The 24,221-nt window shown below is 53.3% G+C and overlaps 2 protein-coding genes across 7 annotated transcripts in view; one reads left to right on the forward strand and one right to left on the reverse strand.

Annotated features, from left to right (window-relative positions):
- ABCG1 (ATP binding cassette subfamily G member 1) overlaps positions 1 to 12,358 on the forward strand; it is a 47,344-nt gene extending 34,986 nt beyond the window's left edge. For 4 of the 6 annotated variants that reach the window (XM_059686522.1, XM_059686520.1, XM_059686524.1 and 1 more), the window contains 8 exons: positions 319 to 433; positions 1,971 to 2,158; positions 2,293 to 2,394; positions 3,296 to 3,464; positions 4,271 to 4,371; positions 4,486 to 4,644; positions 5,409 to 5,527; positions 6,940 to 12,358. In XM_059686522.1, the coding sequence (XP_059542505.1) occupies positions 319 to 433; positions 1,971 to 2,158; positions 2,293 to 2,394; positions 3,296 to 3,464; positions 4,271 to 4,371; positions 4,486 to 4,644; positions 5,409 to 5,527; positions 6,940 to 7,168 (1,182 nt within the window). In that variant the 3' untranslated portion in view covers positions 7,169 to 12,358. The remainder of the gene's footprint in view (positions 1 to 318; positions 434 to 1,970; positions 2,159 to 2,292; positions 2,395 to 3,295; positions 3,465 to 4,270; positions 4,372 to 4,485; positions 4,645 to 5,408; positions 5,528 to 6,939) is intronic. The other 2 variants (XM_059686521.1, XM_059686525.1) reach the window with 1 other exon arrangement.
- Positions 12,359 to 19,691: 7,333 nt separating this feature from the next.
- TFF3 (trefoil factor 3) lies at positions 19,692 to 22,519 on the reverse strand. Its single transcript, XM_059686529.1, has 3 exons — positions 22,364 to 22,519; positions 21,038 to 21,184; positions 19,692 to 19,889 (listed from the first exon to the last, which is right to left on the reverse strand). Exons 1-3 carry the CDS (start codon positions 22,443 to 22,445, stop codon positions 19,876 to 19,878), a joined length of 243 nt encoding a protein of 80 aa, XP_059542512.1. The 5' UTR covers positions 22,446 to 22,519; the 3' UTR covers positions 19,692 to 19,875.
- Positions 22,520 to 24,221: the final 1,702 nt, after the last annotated feature.

The following is a 24,221-nucleotide window of genomic DNA, read 5'->3' on the forward strand; positions in this document are numbered from 1 at the left end:
AGATGGATGGGTAGGTTGGTGGAGGGTTGGTTGGTGGATGGATGGATGGGTGGGTGGGTGAGTGATTGTATGTATGTATGTATGTATGTATGTATGTATGGATGGGTGGGTAGTAGGTAGATGTAGGCTTGGAGGTGAGGTGGTGGTGGATGATGGATGGATGGGTGGATGGTGGATTGATGGATGGATTGGTGGGTGGGTGGGTGCGTGGTGGATGGATGGGGGAGTGGAGGTGTGGTTGAAAGGTGGTGGGTGGGTGGGTGGATGGATGTGGAGGCAGGCAGAGTTGATGTTTACCTCTCCTTGCTTTTTTTCTAGCTTTATGTTCTTAGTCAAGGACAGTGTGTGTACCGGGGGAAAGTCTCCAATCTTGTACCATATTTGAGGGATTTAGGTCTGAACTGTCCAACCTACCACAACCCCGCTGATTTTGGTAAGTATAACCTTGACCAGGAAGGAAAAAGAAGTTTTTGTTTGTTTGTTTGTTTGCCACTCCTGGTGGATTTTCACTTTTACCAGAGGCCCTCGGCCAGGGCTTACGTGAATAGTCCACAGTTGGCTCAAGTGCCATCCATGGTGGAACTTTTAAGGACAGAAAAAGAGGTTGTTTTCCCCTCCAGATAAAATAACAAGGCAGCTGTTGTTATGAGCAATATTCTCTAACACCTCTGGTGTTAGTCCCAGGTTAAAGGAAGTTATTTCTAACAGGAAATAACCTTGTGGCCCCATCACTCCAATCTCTGTCTTCACAAGGCTCTGTCTCTGCGTGTCTCTGTTGTTGGATTCAGGGCCCATCCTAACTTCAGGATAGTTTCACCTCAAGGCCCATAACCAATTACAGCTGCAAAACACATTTGTCAAATAATGTCATAGTCTGCGGTTCCAGACTGGATGTGAATATTTGGGGGGTGCTATTCAACCCACTACAACCCTCCTGGTCATCAGCACTTCTCATTCAGTTGCTTTTCTTTCAAACATCTGGCCACACTCCCAGGATTTCGTATTTCCAACATCATCTTCCAAGTTATGTTCCACAAGACCCTGTTCCTGGGAAACACTTCTCTCACTTGAGCCAGAGTGTGGGAATGGGAACGTGAAGGGAACAGACAGCTTTGTTTACAGGCAGTGGGGCCGGGTCTGGTTTATAGACACAAGAGACAAGCATGGTTGGGGACAGGTGTGCTGAGCAGGGGAGGGTGGTGAGGTCCAAGGCCTGCAAAGAGGTGAGAACCTAGAAGGAAAGATGGACAGAAAGAGAAACAGGGTTCATGCAACCTCCGGAAAGTTCTAGAAAAGTTAGGGTGTGGCTTCTATCTCCTCCACGTCACCCGGAGAGAGGACTGGAGTGCACAGAGACTGGCGTCTGGGGAGGGGTGGGTGTGAGTGACCAGCAGAGCGGACAGTGCTGAGCCCGTGTGGCCTCCTTGATGAAAATGGGCCACCGCGTCCGGTTTATGAAAGGTGGGGCAGGTGGTCCCAGACCTCAATGCCCCCAGGGTGCCAAGCACACCCAGGCCCTGGTCACCCCCTTGTCCTTGGTCCCCCTGAACTGCCACAGCTCTCATCACTCATGCCCAATCCCACGTGCAAAATGCGAACTCTCCAAACAGAAGTCCTGCTCCATCTGGCTCATCTTCCAGCTCTGCTCTGAGGCTTGGATGCCCACAGCAGGCGGTCGGTAACCCTGGATGGATGCCTAAGTTAATAGAGAACGAGCTAATTGTTTTCATTCCCAGGCTCCTGACACGAGACATGACCTTGCTGGGGGTTTAGAGCTGAAAGAACATCGGTAGCTAAATGATTTGATCGTATGATCGTGGCCGTGCACTTGTATATAATCACTTAAAAATATTCCTGCCGGATTCATGGCTCTGTAGTTGCAAAAATGAAAGAGGCCCACAGTTCACATTGGCGGTCTCAGGCTCTTAGCCCGGATTTTGGCTGACAGCACGTACCTGTGTCTCATGCAGTCATGGAGGTGGCGTCCGGTGAGTACGGCGATCAGAACGGCCGCCTGGTGAGAGCCGTCGGTGAGGGCCTGTGCGACTCTGACTGCAGGAAAGAGCCTCCTGGGGGCGATGGCGAGGTGAACCCCTTCCTCCAGCACCAGCCCTCGGAAGAGGTAAAGCCGTCCAAAGGATGGAAGGGGCGGAAAAAGGTAATTCCACCCCCGGCCTGGGGGAGCCCTCACTGCATGTTGCCCCCTGCGGCACGGTGCTCTTTCTTAGCCTTGAGGAACTGGGTCATGGGGTCGGGGGTCTCACCTTCTCTCCCTTCTCGGTGTGTCCTCAGAACTCCACTTCCACGGAAAGCTGCCACAGCGTCTCCGCCAGCTGCCTCACCCAGTTCTTCATTCTCTTCAAGAGGGCCTTATTGAGTACCGTGAGGGATGCGGTAAGTGTGTCTACAGTCGTCTCTTGTGGCAAAGGAAGCTGCCGGCATTTTCAGGTGTATCTGTCCTGACTGTTTTTCCTCCGTTTGCATCAGTCAGCATTCACTCTGCAATGCTGCTGTGACAAACACTCCCTCATATGCCAGAGGCTCTGACAGTAAATATTTGTGTTACTGGTTGGTGGCTGAGCATTGTGACTCTGCCCCCTGTTTCTTCTCATCCTGGGACTCAGAATGGAAGGACAGCTCCTTTCTAGAATGCGACATAGGGAAAGTGTAAGGGAGAAGTCAAATGTAAAACTTCTGGTGGGAGCTTGTCACTTGTGCTCACATTCCTCTGGCCAAAGCAATTCCTATGGCCAAGCATGTCGCCAGAGAGTGCACCCCTCCCTCAGGAAAGCACAGCAAAGGCATAGGGCACTGGGGCTGTGTGGGGGCTTATTGGGAAGGAGGTGTTGAATGGTTGAGAACAGAGTAACATCCACCTTTAAGGTGGACAACCTGCCCAGGACGGGTCGGGTGCTCAGTGGGCCTCTGGGACCTAGTTTGAAAGATGGAAGGGCTTGTAGCAACTCATGCCACAGCTCTTCAAGGGTGGCCTCTGATATACCCCCCCTTGGTCCCTTCCTCCACCATCGCTGTCACTTGTCCTCTCCTCTGAAGGCAGACAGACCTTGCTTGCAAGTTTTGAGCAAATCTGTTTTAACAGCAATACAATGCTGCCCATGTGTGCATGTGTGTGAGTTGGTTTAGGGTTGGAGGTTGGTTTTTCTGGAGGAAAAGGGCGGCATGAAGCATGAGGTGCGTCATGGACCATGTCTCCAGTGGCCTTGGACCTGTTGTTCCGTCACTGCCTCACTCCCCCACTTCCAGGCGTGTGAGTAACAGCCAGGTCTGCCCCCAGGTCTTGATGCACCTGCGGGCCACCTCGCACATTGCCATTGGCCTCCTCATCGGCCTGCTCTACTTGGGGATCGGGAACGAAGCCAAGAAGGTCATGAGTAACTCCGGCTTCCTCTTCTTCTCCATGCTGTTCCTCATGTTCGCGGCCCTCATGCCCACCGTGCTCACGTGTGAGTGCCCAACAGGCCACAGGCCCTCCTCTCCTTCCTCTTCTGTCATTCCAACCCACAAGCTGGGGACCGAGGTCATGGCTTGGCCACGAGAGGAGTTTTCTGAACATACAGTGTCTGGCTTTTTAAAAAAATAAAATAATCTTTGTAGACAGATGCAGGTATTGTATTTTCGGTTAGACAAGAAAATACAGAGCCTGTGTAAGCCAAAGGGTGGAAGGCTTTCACGCAGGGATGAAGGCTTCTGGGAGAGATTTCTAAAAGGTTTTCTAGTCAGGAGCTCCTCACAGAGGCATGGCTTACCCCACTGGTTATTAAGACAGCCCCAGTCCAGCCAAGTTTGGGAGGGGATGAAGCTATTCTGGGTGGATTTCCATGCAAGTCTAGGTTGTTCACAGAGTCACGTGGGGCTGACAGCGCAGACAGCCTTGCTTCTGCAGAACACCAGCAGAAAGCTCCTCCCTAAATTGCCTGGAATTTCCAAGACCTCACAAGAGGTCTTGTCCGCAGGAAGGAATCACATTGTCACAGTTATTGAATGAGAATAAGTTGCGCGATAAATGTTATAGTAATTGCTAAAATGACACTCATTATTGCATGGATATCCTCCACTCGATGACTCCTCGGGTTATAAAAATGGGTGGCGGTTCTCCTAAGCTAGTGAATCGGTCCTTATCTCCTCCATCCAAACCCTGAGCACGGGGGTGTTGAAAGGCCCGCATCTCGGCACAGGCCAGGTTGTTGAGCCAGTATTTGGCACGCCAGGTATGTCTGCTTGATGCCTTCTCCATTGTCCTGCCTCCTAGTTCCCCTGGAGATGGGTGTGTTTCTCCGGGAACACCTGAATTACTGGTACAGCCTGAAGGCCTACTACATGGCCAAGACCCTGGCCGACGTGCCCTTCCAGGTACGTCTGGGAAGGGCGTGTGTTGAAAGAGAGGCAGGCATTGTCCTCACACCCTGTAGACCGGGGTGGGAGATCGCGATTTCCACGGGAGGCTGATGGGCCCTGTGTTCCCAGATCGTGTTCCCGGTGGCCTACTGCAGCATCGTGTACTGGATGACGTCGCAGCCGTCCGACGCCGTGCGGTTTGTCCTGTTTGCTGCCCTGGGCACCATGACCTCGCTGGTGGCGCAGTCCTTGGGCCTCCTGATTGGAGCTGCTGCCACATCCCTGCAGGTACCAGCCAAGGAAACGCCTCCCTGCTGCCCGGGGGGCTCAGCACCGCCCGCCTCCTCCTAATTCTGCCCTAACTTCCTAGATCGGCTTGTCCAGGTCAGCCTTTGGGTCAGGACGCGTAGTGTCCTGGCTGGTCACTACTGGCATATCAACAGCAGCAGGTGCCCTGATGCGGCACGTAGTGTATGCCAGTGCTGTGCTCAATGCTCTCCACATAATAGCTCTGTTAGTCCCTGACACACCCCTGAATTAGGTGCTGTGCTAGCCCCATCTTACAGGTGTGAACACTGAGGTCCAGAGAGGCAATGTGGTCTGGTCGGGGTCACACAGCTGGCTCAGAGTTCAAGCTCTGGATGCCTAGGTTTTGTTGCCTGAGGGGATCCACTTGCCCATCCCTTCAACCTCCATTGCACCCCCACATTCCCACCCCATCTGGGTCCCTCCACGCGCCCCTCTAGACTCCTGGTACCACCCACCCACAAACCCACGTGCATTTGCCATTTCTGCACCTCCATGACTTCAGGGAGCTCAGGCCAGGCCTTTCCTTCACAGCTAAGCCAGAACTCGGGTAAATCGTGCACCCAAGAGGCGGCTGCTCACTCCCCAAACCAGACGCTTCTCCACGCCAACCTGGCCCGTGGATGACCCATCCAGAAAACCGGTCCTTTCTCAGTGGTCCCAGGGACTGTCCAGGAATATGGCCTCCAGGGGCCACCTGCAGAGGCAGTCGGGCGGGACTGGAAGCTCTCTCTGTGTCCCCCCAGGTGGCAATCTTCGTGGGCCCCATGACGACGATCCCCATCCTCCTCTTCTCAGGATTTTTCGTCAGCCTTGGCACCATCCCCACCTACCTGCAGTGGATGTCCTACATCTCCTACGTCAGGTAGCGTGTGTGTGCGTGTGTGTGTGTGTGTGTGTGTGTGTGTGTGGTGGTCATGGATGCGGAGACCCTGTATAACTTGGGGCCTTTACAGTGACAGAGGGAAGAGGACTCCTGTTACCATGCACATGCTCACAAAAGCCACGGCTTAGCTGTCAGCTAAATGCCGGCACCGTTCCTGTATCACAGAGGGTCCCAGAGGATCGGTGCCTTTTATTTTTGTCCTAGTTTAGTGTGTCCCGCCCTCACCAACGCACACACAACCAGGGCAAAGTAAGTGCCAGCCCTCGTACCCTGAAGGAGCCCAGGTGGGCCCGTCGTCCGGTCCTTTGGAGACCTGCCTCTGACGGGCGTTTCCACCTGTTAGGCACTTCATTCCTCTCTGAAATAAACATGCTTACGACATGTTCCTGAATATTGTAAACCCCAATAAGAAATCTGGTGGGATATTAAAAAAAACAAAAGCCGGTGTGGCTCCGTGGCTGAGCACTGACCTATGAACCAGGAGGCCACAGTTGGATTTCCAGTCAGGGCACGTGCCCGGATTGCGGGCTCGATCCCCAGTGGGGGGAGGTAGCCGATCAATGATTTTCTCTCATCATTGATGTTTCTATCTCCCTCTCCCTTCTTCTGTGAAATCAATAAAAATATATTAAATTTTAAAAACAGGAATCCAGTGGGAAGTGAGTCATGACTAAAAGACCCTAACATCTTTGGAACCGAGTATTCTGGCACAGGGGCGCTCGGTCCCACTGCATGCTCTGCACTCGGGCTGCCTGGCACGTAGGCCTCGGGGGGCCACGCTTGTCTTCAAAGCGTTTTGATTTCGTGACACGCAGATCCCACGCCGGAACGAGCTGTTCTTTTCTGGAATGTCAGTTCAGACCCAGGTGTTTTGTTCTGGACAACAAACTGGAGACAAAGCCCTTGTCCAGAGTTTCAGCAACCTGTGCGCGCGCCAACGCCGGGGACACCCGAGCCCATGTCTTTCTCCCCAGAATTAGCGTGTTTTGTTCCGACAATGTAAGGGCTGGCCGGGAACAATGGGTGGGCAAGTCGTGTTTTGTTAGGTGCTGCAGGCTGCTTGGAAGGCTATCAGACATTCCGTTATATCAAACTTTTAGAACGTAGGTACGACCAGAAGTAATCCAAGTGGTTTTCGGTTCATTTCCCTGAGTAAATAAATCCCTACGATTCGTTCCATTTGGAGGAAATGAAATGGGAAAAATGTAGTGAAGGTGCCCGTGCGTTTGTCTCAGGGATGCTGGGAGGTTAGGAAGTATTTCAGGGGGAAAGATCTGCGGAGAGGAGCCGACTGGGACCACGGAGAAGGCGGAGGCAGAGTCAGGGACGGCGAGGACGGCGTCTGGCCGCCGGGGCAGAGCCCTCCTCACGCGGGGCGCTCTCCTCCGCAGGTACGGGTTTGAGGGGGTCATGCTGTCCATCTACGGCCTGGACCGCGAGGACCTGCACTGTGACGTGGACGAGACCTGCCACTTCCAGAAGTCGGCGGCCATCCTGCGAGAGCTGGACGTGGAGAATGCCAAGCTCTACCTGGACTTCATCGTCCTGGGCATTTTCTTCATCTTGCTGCGCATCATCGCCTACTTTGTCCTGAGGTACAAAATCCGGGCAGAGAGGTAGAGCTCCTGACTGCCGGCAGACAGGAGCATTAGACACTGCCGCCAAGGGCACCTGGCCGTGTCGCGGCCACCAGCCTGTGCCCGAGGACGGGACGACTGGGACTCAGCCCCTAGCCACCACGTCTGGCTCGTGGGTGCCAAGCGTTCGACAGCTCTGCCCTGGGGGGACGGGTCTTCTCCCCATTCCCCTTCCCAGCTTCAACTAGGAAGAAGATGTAGAAGGGGTAATTTTCACGTGCAGAATTTAAACCGCCCACATCTGGGGCAGCATTGAAACCTGCCACAGAGCTGGTGACAAGAGGTTTCCCTGGTCACACCCTTCCTCGTGACCAGGTAGCTCTGGTCGCGGGCGGGGCCGCGAGCAGCCCCTCGCCTGGTCACTGCGCAGTTAGGCGTCCTGGGGAGAAAGGCGGAGAGGAAGCCGGTTCTGTTTTATGACTTGCTTTTCATAGTTTTCATATTTCTACAGTTTGTCTCTTTTTCCAATGAGAAGTCACTTTCCAAGCCCAAAGCCTGTGAATGTCATTCATTTGAAGAAACTGTGTCTTTGCAGCCCTTGTGGGAGAGAGTTGTTCAGGGTGACCCGGCTTCGCTGACAGACAGAACCTGTGAAAGGTGCAAGTGCGGGGCCCAAGTTGAGAGACTTGGGAACTGTATGCGCGAAGCCGTGCGGAAATTTTAAAAAGTTACACAAAAAGTGGGAAGGCGAAGTTGGCCCACTCTTTCCAAGTTTTTTATTTTCCCCAGACTTATTTTAAGCGAAATATATTGTTTCTTTCTTCCTAAATTTCTGAGCACTTTAATTTTTAGTTGTTGTTAATCCTCACCCGAGGATATCTTTCCACTGATTTTTAGAGAGAGTGAAAGGGAGGAGGACAGACAGAGAGAGAGAAACATCGATGTGAGAGAGACACATCAATTGGTGGCTTCCCACACATGTCCCAACCAGGGCCTGGGATTGAGCCTGCAACTGAGGTACATGCCCTTGATCAGAATCAAACCCAGCACCCTTCAGTCCACGGGCCAACGCTCTGTCCACTGAGCCAAACCAGCTGGGGCTGAGCACCTTAATTTTGCCTAAAATATTCTAGAAGACCCACCCTGTTGAGTTTGTACAAACATTTTTCCTTTCCTCATATATCACATCAACTACCTCCACTGAACCTGGGAACGCTGGGCTGAGGGACATCCAGGTGTGAGCGTTGAGGGGTCCCAGGTGCAGCCGTGAAAGCTGAGCTGACTGCCTGATACGGAAGCTGCTGAGACCCCATTAGAATGCAAGGCCCTTGCAGGACCCCGGACCCTGAGTGTGGCCGAGGTGTTCGTAGCTCCTTAAACAGGCGGTGGGGTGAGTCCATCTCCGGAGCTGGTTCTGGTGGCAGCTTGGCCGTACCACCTTGTCAGTGTTTGGTTTGTGTAGACATCTTCCCAGGGACGTAATCACATGAGTAAATCTCTCCAGGGCAGGAACAGTGGCATCTGCAGGGCGACAGCCTGTGACTGCCTAACAGAGCTCCTGTGTGCCTGTCAGCCCCGAGCAGTGCGTGTGTCTACAGGGTAGGAGGTGCCTCTGGCCAAAGAAGGTCGGAAGGAAAATGGCATTGCTTTCCCCTTCTAGACCATCACTGTCCCGGAATCAGGGTCCCCTAATGAAAGGCTGTATGTCTGTGGGCAGAAAACTCACAAACCTCTCTGACCCTCGGTGTCCTCTTCTGTGAATAATGGCACGAGCTAGTCTTCAAGGCCATTTCAGCTCAAAGATTTCTCGGTTCTGTCCCCAACTCTTATTTCCTACTTCAGAGAATGAAAAGAGTTCAATTTTCACTTGCACACGGATTTGTAAATGCTAAGAGACCCCCTTTTCACCTTTAGATCCTTTTTAGTAAATAAACACAATCCAGGTATATTAAAATGTAATTTTAAGCCTGCTTGTCCCACACAAATAGAGCAGCGTTGCCTTCCAGGCCATGTTATTTAACCAGGGTCAAACTTAGCTTTTATAAAAAGTCTTTTAATTTCAAGATAGATTTGCCTGTAAGACATCACACATAGGAAGACCCACATAGGAACAGCCGAGTGCGGTACAGAGTTGGGAAGAGGAGAAAGTCATCTCACCCCAGAATTACATCAGCTGAGGTCAGTGTTTAAAGGCCTCTTCCCGTCCATGTCAGCCCCTGGGTTGCAGCTCTGTGACCCTACAAGGACATGCATGCCAGGAACTGCGCTCAGAGTCGACCATCTCATCCACAGAGCCCGTTCACTGAGCCAGCAGTGTCCTGTCTCAGCCATTTCAGAAGGAAACTGTGAGATAGATTCCTTTAGATTTACAATCTCATCTCCAAGCACATCTAAGCCTGCAGAAGGAATATTTCCATAGGAGTTCATGCTCCCTGCATTTCAGTGTTTTACTGTTAGCTTATCTCTTAACAGATGAGCAACTGATTAAGGTCTCCCCCGTACCCAGGGGCAGATCTTTGGGGACGTGAGGGCTGTTGGGTGCTTGAAGGGAAACCCACGTGCAAAATGACCAGGGCTATTTTTTAAAGGATGCTAAGTGGAGTGTCGCAGGTGAACTGCCAGCAGGATAATTTGCCTCGGAAGACCTAAAGCCACGTTGAGTGAGCTTGGGTCACCCCTAGGATGCTGCTGCCTTCACCCCAGTTCAACTCTCAGCGAGCGCCCCCTCCATTATAAACCCTTCACAGCTTTCACTGAGATGCTGCTGTTCTGTGCTGATCTCCAGACACTGGCCTTCTGCCCTTGTTTTAGGGGAGTTTGAGAAATTACCTTATTTCAATGGCCTAAGGCTGTGGTCGGTTCTTTGGCCCCTTGAGTGTGGCTCTTCCTAAGCCTTAGGAGCACCCTAATTAAGTTAATAACAATGGACCTACCTATATAGTTTAAGTTTAAAAAATTTGGCTCTCAAAAGAAATTTCAATCGTTGTACTGTTGATATTTGGCTCTGTTGACTAATGAGTTTCTGAGCAAACTCATTAGTCAACATAGCCAAATATCAACAGTACTTCTTCAAAATAAACTTGCCCAGGCCGAAAATTGACTTCTGCGTATGGGCCACGAAGTTTCAATCGCAGGGCACCAAGGCTGGCAGAGGGGCAGGAAGGTCCCAGGTCCCAATACCACGTGGTATTTTGTGGAAGAGCCACACTCAAGGGGCCAAAAAGCCGCATGTGGCTCGCGAGCTGCAGTTTGCCAACCACGGGCCCAAGGTAACATCCAAGCAATGGACTGATTTATTTTTCTAAATAGCTGTGGTTCAGAGGTAGGTGGCGATGTGCTGGCTTTCCTACGTGGGAATTTAGACCAGGCCAACTTCTCAAATCCGAGTCTTTAAGTGCTTTCTGAATGTAGTGACGCCGACACCCCTTTCACTCTGACTGCTTCTTGATGTAGAGAAGGATGGATTCTTGGGTAAAAGATGCATGGCTTCTCCGAATGTTGGCAGAGGGGAAACAGAAGCTCAGAGAATTCCGCTCTCTTTCTTTCTTTTTTTATTATTAGGTTGTTAATTTTTTTTGAGAGAGAGAGAGAGAAAGAGAGAGGAAGGGAGAGGGATAGAGAGATAGAAACATAGATGACAGAAAAACATCATCGATCGGCTGCCTCCTACATGCCCCACACTGGGGATTGAGCCCACAACCTGGGCATGTGCCCTGACCTGGAATCGAACCGGCATTCTCTTGGTTCATGGGTCAACGCTCAACCACTGAGCCACCAGCCGGGCTGGAGAATTTCACTTTCAAATGGAACTTCTCAGGAGAGGAGGGGGCACCTGGGATTCTATCCACTGTTCTGGCTCCGAGACCTGGTCAGGGCCTGGTCCCTGCTGACCCGCCCCATTCTGGGTACCTTTCCCCTCTGTCCCGCCTGAGGTCATGCTGTGCCCCCCTTTCTTTTATGCTTGTTGAGTATCAGCTAGGGAACGGCATCCTCCCCAAGTCCCCGTGGGTGATGTGGGGAGCTCTCCCCAGAAGGGGAAGAAGCCCTCCATGAACATTCACAGGGGAGATGCCGGAATCAGCTGATGTCACCTCGAGGGAGGGGCCTTCAGGACCCTTAGGTCCCAGGAAATGGGACATGCACTTTTAGGTAAAACTCGTGCACAGACAGGTCACCTCCCGCCCTGAAAAAGGCTCGGCCAGGAGGCCAGGGATGGGCTGTGTCTGTGAGGTTGGAATCACCTCAGTTGTCTGCCTGAGCAAAACACAAGCTCCAGTGGATTGAGCCTCTCTCTTTAGCGAGTGTTCGGGCCCTGCCTTGATGCCTTAGGAATTCCCCCATCTGTTTACTCAGCAAGTGTTGACCGACCATCCCAAGCTTGGTGCTGTCCCAGGTGCTGGGCCAGGGGAGGGCGCTCAGACAACATGGGCGGCCTCCAGGGCAGGCAGGAGTGGGGGCGGGGGGGGGGGGGCATGGACCTGCAGGGCACCAAGGCTGGCAGAGGGGCAGGAAGGTCCCGGGTCCCAGGACCAGGAAAGAGCAGAATTTGAGTCCCAGTCTGACCCCCAAATCTCCATTTTTTTTTTTCTTTCTTTGCCACCCTGCCTCCGGTTCAAAGTGTACAGGTGTGTGTGAAAATACTTTATAAGGCATAAAATGCAATGGAAGCATAGGGGCTATTCATTCTGGACTCCCTGTCACCAAACGGATAGCTGAGATGGGAGGGTGCCCGTGCCCCTCCCCTCCAGTCGCCTTGCCTAGGGGCGTTCCGAGCTGGCCTGGGGCTGAGCTTACTCGGGCCTGGGTGGAGTGTGCCTCCCTCTGCCCTGGCACGGCCTTGGCCTCCTCACGCAGCTCGCTGGGGGCGAGCTTGGGCAGAGAGGGGCTGCAGTGTGTGATACACACACAGATGCGCACACACGTGCTCACGTGCGGGCTTGTGCTAGGTTCTATGTCACAGTGTTATTCTGTGGTGTTTCCTTCATCTATGAATCCTCAGTCACCCTTTACTCCGAGAAGAAGAGAAAACATTCCCGCACTTCACGCCTGCCACGCCAATGGTAAGAGCAGGGTCCGAACCACGAAGGATGTCACCATTGCCAGCTAAGTGACAATGTGACAAAAGTAAAACAAAATAGCTTGGGGGGGGGGGGATGCAGAGTGTATGAATATAAAGTTAGATACTTTCGAGAAATGACGACTGCTAATAAAGTATTTTATATAAAGCTTTTTATTTTTGTTCACTGTTAAATGCTTCAAATACAGAATGATTCGCTTGAATTTGGCCAAGTGAGATGGACCTTGAGGTTGTATTGTGAATACACTTGCTGCACTTTTAGAAAGAATTGGGGTTTATTACTTAGTGTTCCGGTCTGACACCTACTGCAAATAATCCCCTTCCTCTCGGGAACGTGCACGTTTTATGTTGAACTGTCTTAGAGTTCTGCGCTTTCCCTCCATCCTCCCAGGCCCGTCACCCACTTGTCTACCTGGTTAATGTTGGCCATGACCTCAAAAGGTGCCACGGCCCCAGAAGCCCGGTGGCCCGCCCAGCCTTCCCTTCCAGCCCTTCAGCCTTGCGTGGTCTCCGCGGACATGGTCTCTGTGGACACGGGCTCCAGGCAGAGGGGCAGTCTCATTTGTTGCTCTGGGGTCTGGGGAACCCATCTCAGGCTGCGGCCCCTGTAGGGGGCGGCTCTAGGGAGCACCCGCCAATGGGATTGGCTCCAGTGGAGCTGGGCAGGACCCAGAGGAGCCTGGAGGCACAGCTGCGGGAGCTCCCAGGTCCTGCTCTTTGGCCGGAGCTTGCAGGCAGCGGTGCCCTGGGCTGGGCTGTCACACTGGACTCCCTCCCACCTGGACAGAGAGAGAGCAGGGCCATACGAAGTCACAGAACCCATGGCCCCTGCCATCCTCCTATGTGACAGGGAAAGAGAGGTGGTGAGCGCAGGGGGAGAGCACCCCGGATGAGGGAGAAGCAGGTGAGGGCAATGCCTGCGACCGAGCCTCCTGCCTCTGCAGACCCTCCCTCGGTCCAGCTCACGTTGAAGTCCCTCTGGGTCACTGCACTTGGCTTCTCACATCTGGGAGATTCCTCTGGGGCAATTCTCCGGCCAGGAGCAGGGAAGAAGCAGGGCACCCCCAGCCCTGGCCACTAATTTCCACACTGGCAAGCCTGTCCTCACCCCCATGCCTCCTGGGCAGGAAGGCAGTGCGGAAAGGGGTCTCATGCCCACCCGCTGGCGTACCTCGATTTTCTGAGAACTGTGGCGCATCCTCCCCTACGTCCTGTTCCCATCTTGGAGGAAGCAGAGGGTTAACCTTTGCTCAATGTTTATCGTTCTCTCCGAACACGCCAACGTGGAACCTTCCTCCAACAGACGTCGTGTGGCCTCCTCGAGGAGACCTGCTCTGTGGGCACAGGCTGGGCTCAGGGACCCAGTGCCACTCCCTCTGGATCAAACAGTCCCCTGCGGGCAACAGCAGGAAGCAGTCCATACACACCAGCCTCCTGGTCTGCCCAGGGGAGGGGGTGTTGTGGGCGGGGACCCACTTTGGGGCTTTCCCGCCAGGCAGCGACCATTGCACGGCTGAAGGGAAGGGAACAGAAGCACAAAAGCCCCCTTGTTATGGCACCCACCCGGGTGGAGCGCCCACTGGCCTGGGCCTTCCCAGAGCGTGCGGGGTGCAGGTTCCACAGCTGGAATTGAACTTGCTCTCTGGTCCCAGGGAGACCCCCACGGCCACCGCCTTGTAGTCCAAGTTGAGGACGTGGCCACAGCCTGCACGCGTTTCTCTCTGGGCTTCGTGGTTTCACCCAGATCTTGGGAGTGGCCTGAGCCCAAGCCACGTGAGTAAAACACAGCCAGATTCCAAACGATTGCATTCAATGGAGGCTCTCTCGGTGGAGCGGCACCTTCCTGTTTGCTGTGTCCGCACCGAGCAAACGTGAGAGAGACTCGGCTGATCCCCTGTGGGTGCGTTCGGCCTATACTTGCGCCTAAATAAGTGTGGCCCTGATATTGTATACAAATGGCATCTCCTATGTTCACCAATGTTATGGGATCTGGTTCTGGGGGCCTTGTAAGCCATCTGCTGTTACCTTTCAGGATGGGAGTGATTTGTTATTACATCACGTGTGGTGGGGACCCAGGTGAGCTGGGAGGAGAAGTTGAAGCCAGGGGCACAAGCGTCTCAGTGGTGAGGGGTGACCCCCCCCCTTCTGGCCTGCCTGGGGCGATTCTCAAGTTCCCTGAAGAGTGTCCCTTGAAGGACATCTCAGGGGGCTCTTGCTGCCAGCACCTGAAGTGACCTATTGTCCTTGCACTTTGCCTGCCCTGAGGCCTGGTCCACACCTGCCCTTCCTCCGGGCACAGCCGTGGGTCAGCACGGGGAGCTTTCCAGAAAACAGCCTTTGCCACATGGGGCGTTGCTGGAGCGCCAGGCACACCCACTGCCGGGGGGAGTTACCAAAACCCTCTCCCCTGTTGGGCCCCGATGGGACCTCTCCTGCTGGGGGACAGATCAGGCCCCACGGGGGACAGATCAGGCCCCACGGGAGGCAGGAAGTCCCAGGTTCGAGGTTCAAGGCCGAGCCCTGTCTCCACGGGGTCCTGGAGGCTGCAGCCCAGCCCAGAACGAAGGTCACCATGTAACGTGGTTTCGCTGAGAGTATCCAGTGACCGTGGGGGCTATTTGTTGTAGAGCCTTTGCAATCTTTACAGCTCCGTCAGGGGCACCCCGGGGCCCTTTTCCATGACCTTGGGGACACAGACTGCCCCGGCTTAATCCTAACTGTCTCCCCTTTCAAGTCCTCAGCCAATCAAAAATGGTAGGAAAAGTCTCGCCATTCAAATTGCTTGTCACATCCACCACCAACGCCACATAAGAGGTCTCCATTTTCACAGTCATGATCCCTGCAGGAGGGGCACGGGAGGAGTTGCTCAACAGAACATGTATGTGTAGCAAGTTAACCTGTGTTCCTGGCGCCCCTCCTGTTTGCTCTTCCCGTGTAGCCGCGTGGGTGCAGCCCCCGGCCGACCGTGGCTGAATCTGTTGTGAATCGTTGCCTTTGATGAGCAGCTATTTCAAGGTTTTCCCTTTGTTTTTCCTTCCAAAGCAAGAGTCAATGCAAGTAACATTTTTTTAACCAGCGTGCAAACGTGTGCACATCTGTATGTCTAATATAGAATTATGGAAGCCCTGTTTTTTATAAGACTGTATGGGTGACTTTACTTTGGTTTAGCCATGTTCTCTAGGAAATACAGTTGCTTGTGCTCTGTGAGAGGTTTCCACTGTTGTAGGTAAACTCGGCATGTATACATCCGTACCTATATATCAATATCTATATATTTAAAATAACCTGGGCTCCCTGGGCACTTGTTCCTGGCTGTGTCACTCCATGGGAACACCGCCCCGGGCAGACCCCAGATGTGAGCTCTAACTCAGACCTTACACACCATGGCTCTGCTTTGTATATTTCTGTAGAATTACCTTCTTGGATTTGTACGTGCATTTTTTGCAGACTTGAACTTTGTCTTCTGATAAATTAGATGCCATTTATGAAAATGTGACATAAGTCAAATAAAGCAACGCTGTTTTCAGATTTCGTTTCTCTCTTGCGTGCTTTCACCGACACCAGCCCTCACGCAGCGGGAGCCGGGAGCCTGGGTGTGGCCGAGCGCGAGGATGGTTTTCTCCTTCTGGCGCCGCCCTCGCTCTGACGCAGCAGTCTCTCCGGCAGGTGTCAGGATGGGTCCTGGCGAAGTGGGGGAGAAGAATAAGAGTGACGGCAGTGGTACGCCAGCCCCCAGGCGCTAGGTGGCAGGTAGCACAGGGTCCAGTGCCCTTTCATACGTTATCTCATTTAGCAACCATCCTTGGGGCCAGACAGCCACCACCAGCTCCATTTCTCAGATGAGGAACCTCAGGCTCAGAGACTAGGTAACTCGCCTGGGGCAGAGTTCAGAGGGTGATAGTGTAGCTCCTGACCCCTTCATCACACCCCTCATCCTGGGAAGCGACCTGGAGCAAAGGAGGAGAGGCCATCTTGTCACCTGAAGTGGCCGGGAGGATACTCCTCCCAGACGTGTGGCTAATGGGTAAGATGATGGACAAACGTCCCCAGGTGTCAGCAAAACCCCGCCTCTCTATGCCATTGCAAGTTGAAGAATTCTGGAATAGAATGATGCATTTCAGTGAATTCCAACGTTCTGAAACAATACCTGGCTACTCAGCCAGCCTGGAAGGGACTATTGCCAAGTGAGTGTTGAAGCAACGCACCTTTCCTGACCAACTGCACTACACGCACAGGAAGCAATTAACAGCTTTAATGGCCACAGTGTGTGTGTGTGTGTGTGTGTGTGTGTGTGTGTGTGTGTGTGTGTGTGTGTGTGAGAGGGCTCCTGTTTATCTCCCCTTTCACCAGCAGCAAGGAGTCTGGCTTCTCCTGGGCAAGTCAAAGTTCTCATCCCATCGTTCCTGGAAGGCTCTAGAAATGTATAACATGTTCAAGTCAATGAGGAAGGTACTTAATACCAAAATGATCCCTGGATCTTGCAGAGCCTGGTTCATTATCTGACTTTACCCTGAGCTGCTGGTACATGAAAAGTCCAGTGCAGTGGTTCTCAACCTTCTGGTCCTTTAAATACAGTTCCTCATGTTGTGACCCAACCATAAAATTATTTTCGTTGCTACTTCATAACTGTAATGTTGCTACTGTTATGAATCGTAATGTAAATATCTGATATGCAGGATGGTCTTAGGCGACACCTGTGAAAGGGTCGTTCGACCGCCAAAGGGGTCACGACCCACAGCTTGAGAACCGCTGGTCTAGAGGCACCTGAGCAGGAGGCAGGGAGGTTTGATGGGCGGGTAAAGGCCACTGGGGCCATGGGCAGTCACTGACAGTTAAGTGCCCAGGTGCCTGAGGTCCTCCAATGATGACTAGACTACCGGCACGTCCCAGGTTTGAACCTTAGCAAGGCTGTGCTCTAAAACAAATTGCTCTGTTTCCTCATTTGCAAAGTAAGAGTAAATACAAGATTACTCACTGCACTTTGAGTTTTAAAATAAGTTCCTGTCCTGGTTAGTGTTTCTCAGTGGTTAGAGGGTTGGCCCATGCACTGAAGGGTTGTGGGTTCAATTCCCAGTCAAGGGCACATACCTGGTTTGCAGGTTGGATCCCAGCTCCAGTCAGGGTGCATGCTGGAGGCAACCAATTGATGTGTCTCTCTCACATCGATGTCTCTCTCTCTCTCTCTCCCCCCCCCACCCCCTCCTTTTCACTCTCTCTAAAATTCAATGGAAAAAAATATCCTTGGGTGAGGATTAACAACAACACAAGTATTCCAGTCCACACTGTAGCATTTCCTAGCCAACATTTTTAAAATTGATTAGCACTCACTGGGTACGTAAATAACCTCAACTGTCCAGAGTCAAGAATGTTGTTTAAATTGCTCAAGGAAGGCCAGGCACATATCCTTTGGCCACCTCAGTGGGTCACAGAGAACTCAGGGACCACGTTGGGCTCGGTGGGATTTGGTGCTGGCTCCTGGCAAGCCCGTCCTTAGAATTTAATTATTCAAGTTTAGTTTGTCAGCATTTCAGCATTTCATTTTAAACCTAGAAAATTATGATGGACCTTTAAATAAGGTTGAAAGCATATTAACTACTTAGTTTCTTTGCCGAGTATCTATTGCTGCTTGTAACATGAATTAGATGGGAATGACTGGGAGGTGCTGTAACTCAACCGTCTTCTAGAAGGGTTCCTGCCGTAGCGTATCCAGCACAGCTGGCCACCCAGCTGCAAATCCCTGAGCAAGTTACTACCTGGCCCCTCTCTGCTTCCTCCTCTGGAAATGGGATGGGGGCGATGACAGGGACACCCCGCACCTGGTGGGCTTGTTAGGGGCATTCAATGCGTTAGCAAATCTCAAGTGATTGATTGGCGTCTGACACATGCCAGGGGCTGTCAATACCACCTTTGGTCCTATTTACCAATCACTCTGAGTATCAGTCAGCCACACGGCAGGCTGGGCTGCCTAGGGGTTCAGGGTGCACCAGGAGGGTCTCAGGAGAACAACAGGGAGCCCACAGATTCTCAACCATCCCCGATGGCAGTGCAGCCCCATGGAGACTATGTGTCCCGGGGCCCCCAACACTCACACCAGGCCTTTGGCCTGTGTCTTGCCAACACCATCCTGCCAAAGCCCCACCCTCACCCCCCACCCCCCAGGAGCACACGTACAGTCAAGCTGGGTTGAAGGACACGTGGCAACAAGGAGCACCGCACATGTGGGGCATCTCAATAGAAGATGTTAGGAAGGACTTAGTGTAGGATTTGGGCTTGTGTGATGTGATTTGGGGGAGGTTCAAGGAAATCAGGCTTAATCAGGATTGGATGCGTCAGGAGGTGAGGGCAGGTGGGTCTTGGGTATCTTAATAACCCAACTAGGAGGGGAGGCAAGAAACCTGCTGTGAGGGCAGGAAATCACCATCACTCCTGTCAGCCAGCAGAGGGCGCTGGGTGGGTTGGACATTATTGCACAGTGGGCTTCCGTCTGTGCTCCTTGGTCTGAGTTGTCCCTGGAAGGACTCACCCCCAAGGCCTGAATCAGGTGCTAGAAAGGACACAGGGCTTAGGATTTAAAGACCTGGGCCTCCTGGCGAGGCGCCTCTCAGCAGGGACTCTTGGACAGGGTCCTTCTCTGCACGACAAACGGAGAACTGTCTCCAGGGGCCTGGTCCCAGGTGCGAGCTCAGAAACAAGGCTGCCATTTTGAGGGAGCAGGTGCCTCTTTTCCGGCGGGAAGGGTGGCCCAGATCAAGACCCCTCACCCTGCGGCCCGCGGACAGCACTGCCGCGTGGCCACGGCGCAGCATGACGAGGGTGCGATAGATTGTCCTTGTGTCTTTAAGAGAGTCCCATCGCCAGGAACAGCAGGGGACGCCCAGCCTGAGCGAGTGTGCAACCCCGTCTGGGCTCGCTGAGCTGCCCGCCCGGAGCCCCTGCTGTCCGTGGAACTGGGTGTCCCAGGGAACAACTCTGCGTTGAGGGGTTGTTATAACTTCTTGGGAACTTAATGGAATCTTCCCGGGGACCCTACTTCATTTATTCGTGTAGCCGGGTCTATTTTCAGAAGAAAGCAAGCAAGAGGTGGCCACCCAAGGTGAAACACATGTTAAACTTGACTTGCAAATAAATGCAAAAAAGTGCCACTTTGCAATATGCTTTTATTGGCTTTCTCTCCATGGACAAAGACATTACTAATGTCTTTTTTTGAAACTTACATTTGAAATGCCTTAGCTCAGCCTGCAGGAGGCAGTGACCTCTGGAAGGGGGCTCGCCCTCCCTATCTATCGTGTCTGCTCTGGGTCTGGGGTCTGCAACAAACCCACAGGCCGTGCAGCAGCTTAGGGGTGATTTTCCGCTCCCGCTCCCCAGGCTGGGGCAGACCCTCTGCTCCGAGATGCTACGACACCCCCCGCCGTCCCTCATCTGTGTGTGACACGCTGACAAGAGCATGCGAGCGACTCCGCAGAAATAAAGCACAAAACACAAAATCTCAGGAATAGAGACCTGTCCTCATGCTGAGCGTGGATCTTTATTCTTTAAAACATGGGGCCCCAGGCGTTAGCTTTCAGCCAGAGCCTGGCCGGGAACAGGGGCTAGAAAAGCAGAGATGAGCAGGCAGGACGTCGGAGTGTGGAAATTCACCTCCCATGGTGTGTGGGACAGTGGGCGTGGCTTCAAAATGTACATTCTGGAAACAAAGCACAGCATACGTCACCGGGAGCAGGTCTCCTCCCCACCCCCCAGCTGCCCAGCTTCTCAAGGTCAAGACAGGCTCCAAGGTCAACGCCTTATGCTGCATTCTCCCCCAAGTCACTGGGGAAGTGCTGAGTCCCGCACCTGGTGGGAGATCAGCCACATGCCCCACTGGGCCCTGGGCTAGGGGAGGGCAGATGATCAATGAGGGGTGGCTCTGCAGGGCCACCCAGTGCCCAGGAAGGGATGCAGCCCCCTCCGAATTATCCTGGGACAAAGGGCAAGAGTGGCCCCTTGGGTGCCGCCTCCAGGCAGGTGTCCTCCTTAGAGGTAAGCTGGCACTTGGCTGCCAGATGGCTTACAGTGACCTCTGCACCCAGGATGTGTGAGGCGGGGCCGATGGAACCAGGACAGCAACCACCCCTGTGCATGCCAGCTGTCGCTGAGAGGGGGTTCCCGGGTGGTTATCTTGCACCCCACTGCACCACTGAGGGAGGGGACAGGGAGGGGATGCACTTGTGATGGGGTGTGGAGACACCAGGGCTCCATGCCCAGCGCTGCCATCTGCCTGCATGTCACCAATGTTGGTGGTTTGTTTGCTGATCGGCCCAGCTTTCTAAACTCACACAGTGTCCGTTTCCCTCCAGGATAGAGTTTAAATCAGGTCCTCTATATCAGCGGTTCTCAACCTGTGGGTCGCGACCCCTTTGGCGGTCGAACGACCCTTTCACAGGGGTCGCCTAAGACCATCCTGCATATCAGATATTTACATGACGATTCATAACAGTAGCAACATTACAGTTATGAAGTAGCAACGAAAATAATTTTATGGTTGGGTCACAACGTGAGGAACTGTATTTAAAGGGCCAGAAGGTTGAGAACCACTGCTCTATATAATGCCTTGACTTTGACACCTTTTTGAAAACAATTGCTTTTGTATTTTTGCACAAACCACTTGGCAACAGGACAGCAGGGAACTGGTGGCTGGCTGCCCTGGCATGAAGTCTCTGACTGAGGCCGCCGCCAAGGAATAGCCATGGCACTGGGTGTCCTGCCCAGGGCCCAGGGGTGTGTGGCTTCCTGGGCACCTGGAGGCTCCGGCACGTGCCCAGAAAGGACCTGGCACCCGGGGGGCCGGCTCACCTGTCTCCTGCAGAGGCTTGAAGCACCAGGGCACCTCGGGGATGCTCGAGTCGAAGCAGCAGCCCCGGTTGTTGCACTGCTCAGGGGTGACCTCGGGGTAACCGCAGTCCACCCTGTCCTTGGCCGGGATGGCACACTGGCTCTCCGCTGCCCAGACAAAGCCCAGTCAGCTGCCAGCGCCCTGCCGGCTTGGCGTTGGTCTGTTGGCTCCGTTTGGCAAGTCTGCACCCTCTTCCCTCTCCCCTCCTGAGTTCAAAGGGTATGACTCCCTCCCCAACATTTGCTTGAGGTGAACCCTCTTTCTGTGTAAATATTTAAAAAGAAACGTTCCGTAGGTGATCTGGCCTCCTGCCTGCGCGCTTCCTGCGCCTTGTCGGAAGTCACCGTGGGCCCGTGCTCCCGCAGGCTGGCAGCGGCCCAGGGAATCAGGGCCCCTGAACCCGGAAACCAAATTCCCTTTGTTTACCTACAAGAACCCCTCCCCACTTAAATGAAAAGCATGACAGGTGTATACATTCAGTAGAGCGAGTCACAGTGCACACAGAGCTTTTTGCTTCCTTCCTGCACCTGCCTCTCCCCAGGTGGGACAGCTGGTCAACCTTCCCTGTGTGTCCTGAGGTCTCCAAGCTTATGTCCAAGGTGAGAAGTCCACTGGGCCTCAGCACCTAACTACGTCTGCTTAGGAAGACGGAAAGCACACAGAACCTCCTCAGTACCCTCCCGGCTCCCAAACATTGGAATCAGCCGGGGGTCTTGAAACACCCCTGGGGCCCCACCCCACCCCAGAGACATTCAGGCAGAATCGGCGCATCCTGGGCTCCGGTGAGTCTAACAGGCACCCAGTTTGGGAACTGCTGCCTTTGGCACAGCTTGGTAGGTGACCTGATAAAAGCCGCACCCTCATTTCTTCAAGCCACACACACACACCCCACCCGGAGGTGCACGGCAAGGGCGGAACAACTGCGGAATCGTTCTGGAAGTCACCCTTGTCATATGTCTGACTTTTTGTTTGGGACAGTGGGCTAGGCACTGGCTGTGGCCGGCCGGCCCTGGGTTCTGACCCTGATGGGCAGGGTTGCCTTAGGTCTGTTATGAACGTCCTGAGCCTCAGTTTCCTTGTCTAAAATGGGGACAGCAAGAGCCAGTTTATAGGGCTATTGAGAGAAAAGGTGTGTTGCTGGTAAACAGCAATTATTCAATGCATGTGGGGGCCTGGTCACCTTCCTCAGGTCCCCAGAAAGCCCCCGAGCCTGGATCTTCTGTGTCCCGTCCCCGCGTCCCGGGTCCCCACTGCCCCCAGGCCCCCATTCCTGCTGTGGTACTCACACAGGCCCACGTACTGCGCAGATGAGCTGGAGATCCCCAAGGCCAGGACCACCGCCAGCAGCCAGAGCGCTCTGGCCTCCATGGTCACGGCAGGCTCTGGGGACCCGGCCGCTCAGAGCCTCATTTATACCCCTGTGTTTGCACAGGCTTCTGGTCTCTGTTTGGGGATGGCCCTTCCCTGCAGCTGGCCACGCCCGCTTTTCCCGGCACCTGATGTTACACCCCCGGAAACCTGGCTCCCTGAGCAGAGAGGGTGGTGCGACCCCACTGTGGTGTGTGGGGGTTCACACTCCTCCCTCAGGGAGCAGGGCTGTGCCTCCCCATGGCAGCCTGTCCAGGAGGAGAGAAGATTGGGCTGATCATCGGTATCAAGAGCCCAGCCTGGAAGAGGCCGGAAGGTTCCCTCTGCAATGACAAGAGTCCCTGGGCCACTTAGTCCCAGGTCAGCCGTGGGTCATGAGAAGATGGGCAGCAAACCCCACTCAGGTAATTCGTGCCTGCGAGTTCATTTCTCTCTCGCGGCTCCTGCAAGGTACAAATTCCTTTCCTTCCTTGTTGGCATTTTTCCAGCAAAGAAATATATTTATTATTAATTACATTTAAATAACTGTATTAAGTAAAGTTTCTGGATTCATTTTTGTTGTTAATCCTCACCCGAGGATATTTTTTCCCCACTGATTTTCAGAGAGAGTGGAAGGGAGCGGGAGACACACAGAGAGAAATATCCATGTGCGAGACAGACACCAATGGTTGCCTCCTGCCTGCGTCCTGACTGGGGATTTAGCCTGCACCCAAGGAACGTGCTCTTGACCGGAATCGAACCCAGGACCCTTCAGTCCTCGGGCCGAGGCTCTACCCATTGAGCCAAACTGGCTAGGGCTATTCAATATATTTTAATAAAAATATAATACGTGCAGTTGGTTTTTAAAATCAGACCGTGCAAAAGCCCCCTCCTGTTTAGCAGTGTTCATGTTTAATACTTTCTTAGGTGTTTTCCCAGAAATGTTCTCTCTAGATCTAAGCACACTTAACACAAACGGGAGCTTACTAGATGCGTTTGCCCAGCTTGCATTTTCTTTCAGTGAAGGCTGTACCTGGGAAAGTGTTCTGTAACAGCACATCTAAATGAATTGGGAATGTTTCTACCCATTTTCCAGAGTAGGAAAATAAGACTCAGAAATTAAGGGGGCCGTCCAAGGTGACTCTAGTGGGCCTGGTGGAGCTGAGGTTCAACCACCTCCGAGGGACCCTGAGGGCTCAGCTGTCCGTCGCAGCCCCTCCTGTGCAGGCGATGCCGGGTGAGGCAGGAGAGTGTGGTTCCTCTTATTGCTGTGACCCCTCTCTCTTTTCTGCCCGCAGAATTCTTACCTATCTGTTCAGCACCAGCGTTACCCAGCGACCTTCCAGGAACCTCGGGCGGGTTTGGCGTATCATCCCAGAAGCTGGTCGAACTCAGCCCCTGGGTTTGGGGCACGCGTTGGGGGAAACTGACTACCTGAGGGTTTGTCCACGGAGTTGTCCTTCACCAAGTAGCCAATGGGGACAGACTGTGCACGCGTGGGCGACAATGGCCTTGTCCCGGTGATGGCGAACCTATGACACACGTGTCAGAGGTGACACGTGAACTCATTTTTTTGGTTGATTTTTCTTTGTTAAATGGCATTTAAATATATAAAATAAATATCAAAAATATAAGTCCTTGTTTTACTATGGTTGCAAATATCAAAAAATTTCTATCTGTGACACGGCACCAGAGTTAAGTTAGGGTTTTTCAAAACGCTGACACGCCGAGCTCAAAAGGTTCGCCATCACTGCCCCAGCCCCAGCGCCAGCCCCTCGCACTTAGTGAGCCCAGAGG

This window comes from Myotis daubentonii, chromosome 3 (genome assembly GCF_963259705.1).
Source record: "Myotis daubentonii chromosome 3, mMyoDau2.1, whole genome shotgun sequence".
In the NCBI taxonomy this organism is placed as follows: domain Eukaryota; kingdom Metazoa; phylum Chordata; class Mammalia; order Chiroptera; family Vespertilionidae; genus Myotis; species Myotis daubentonii.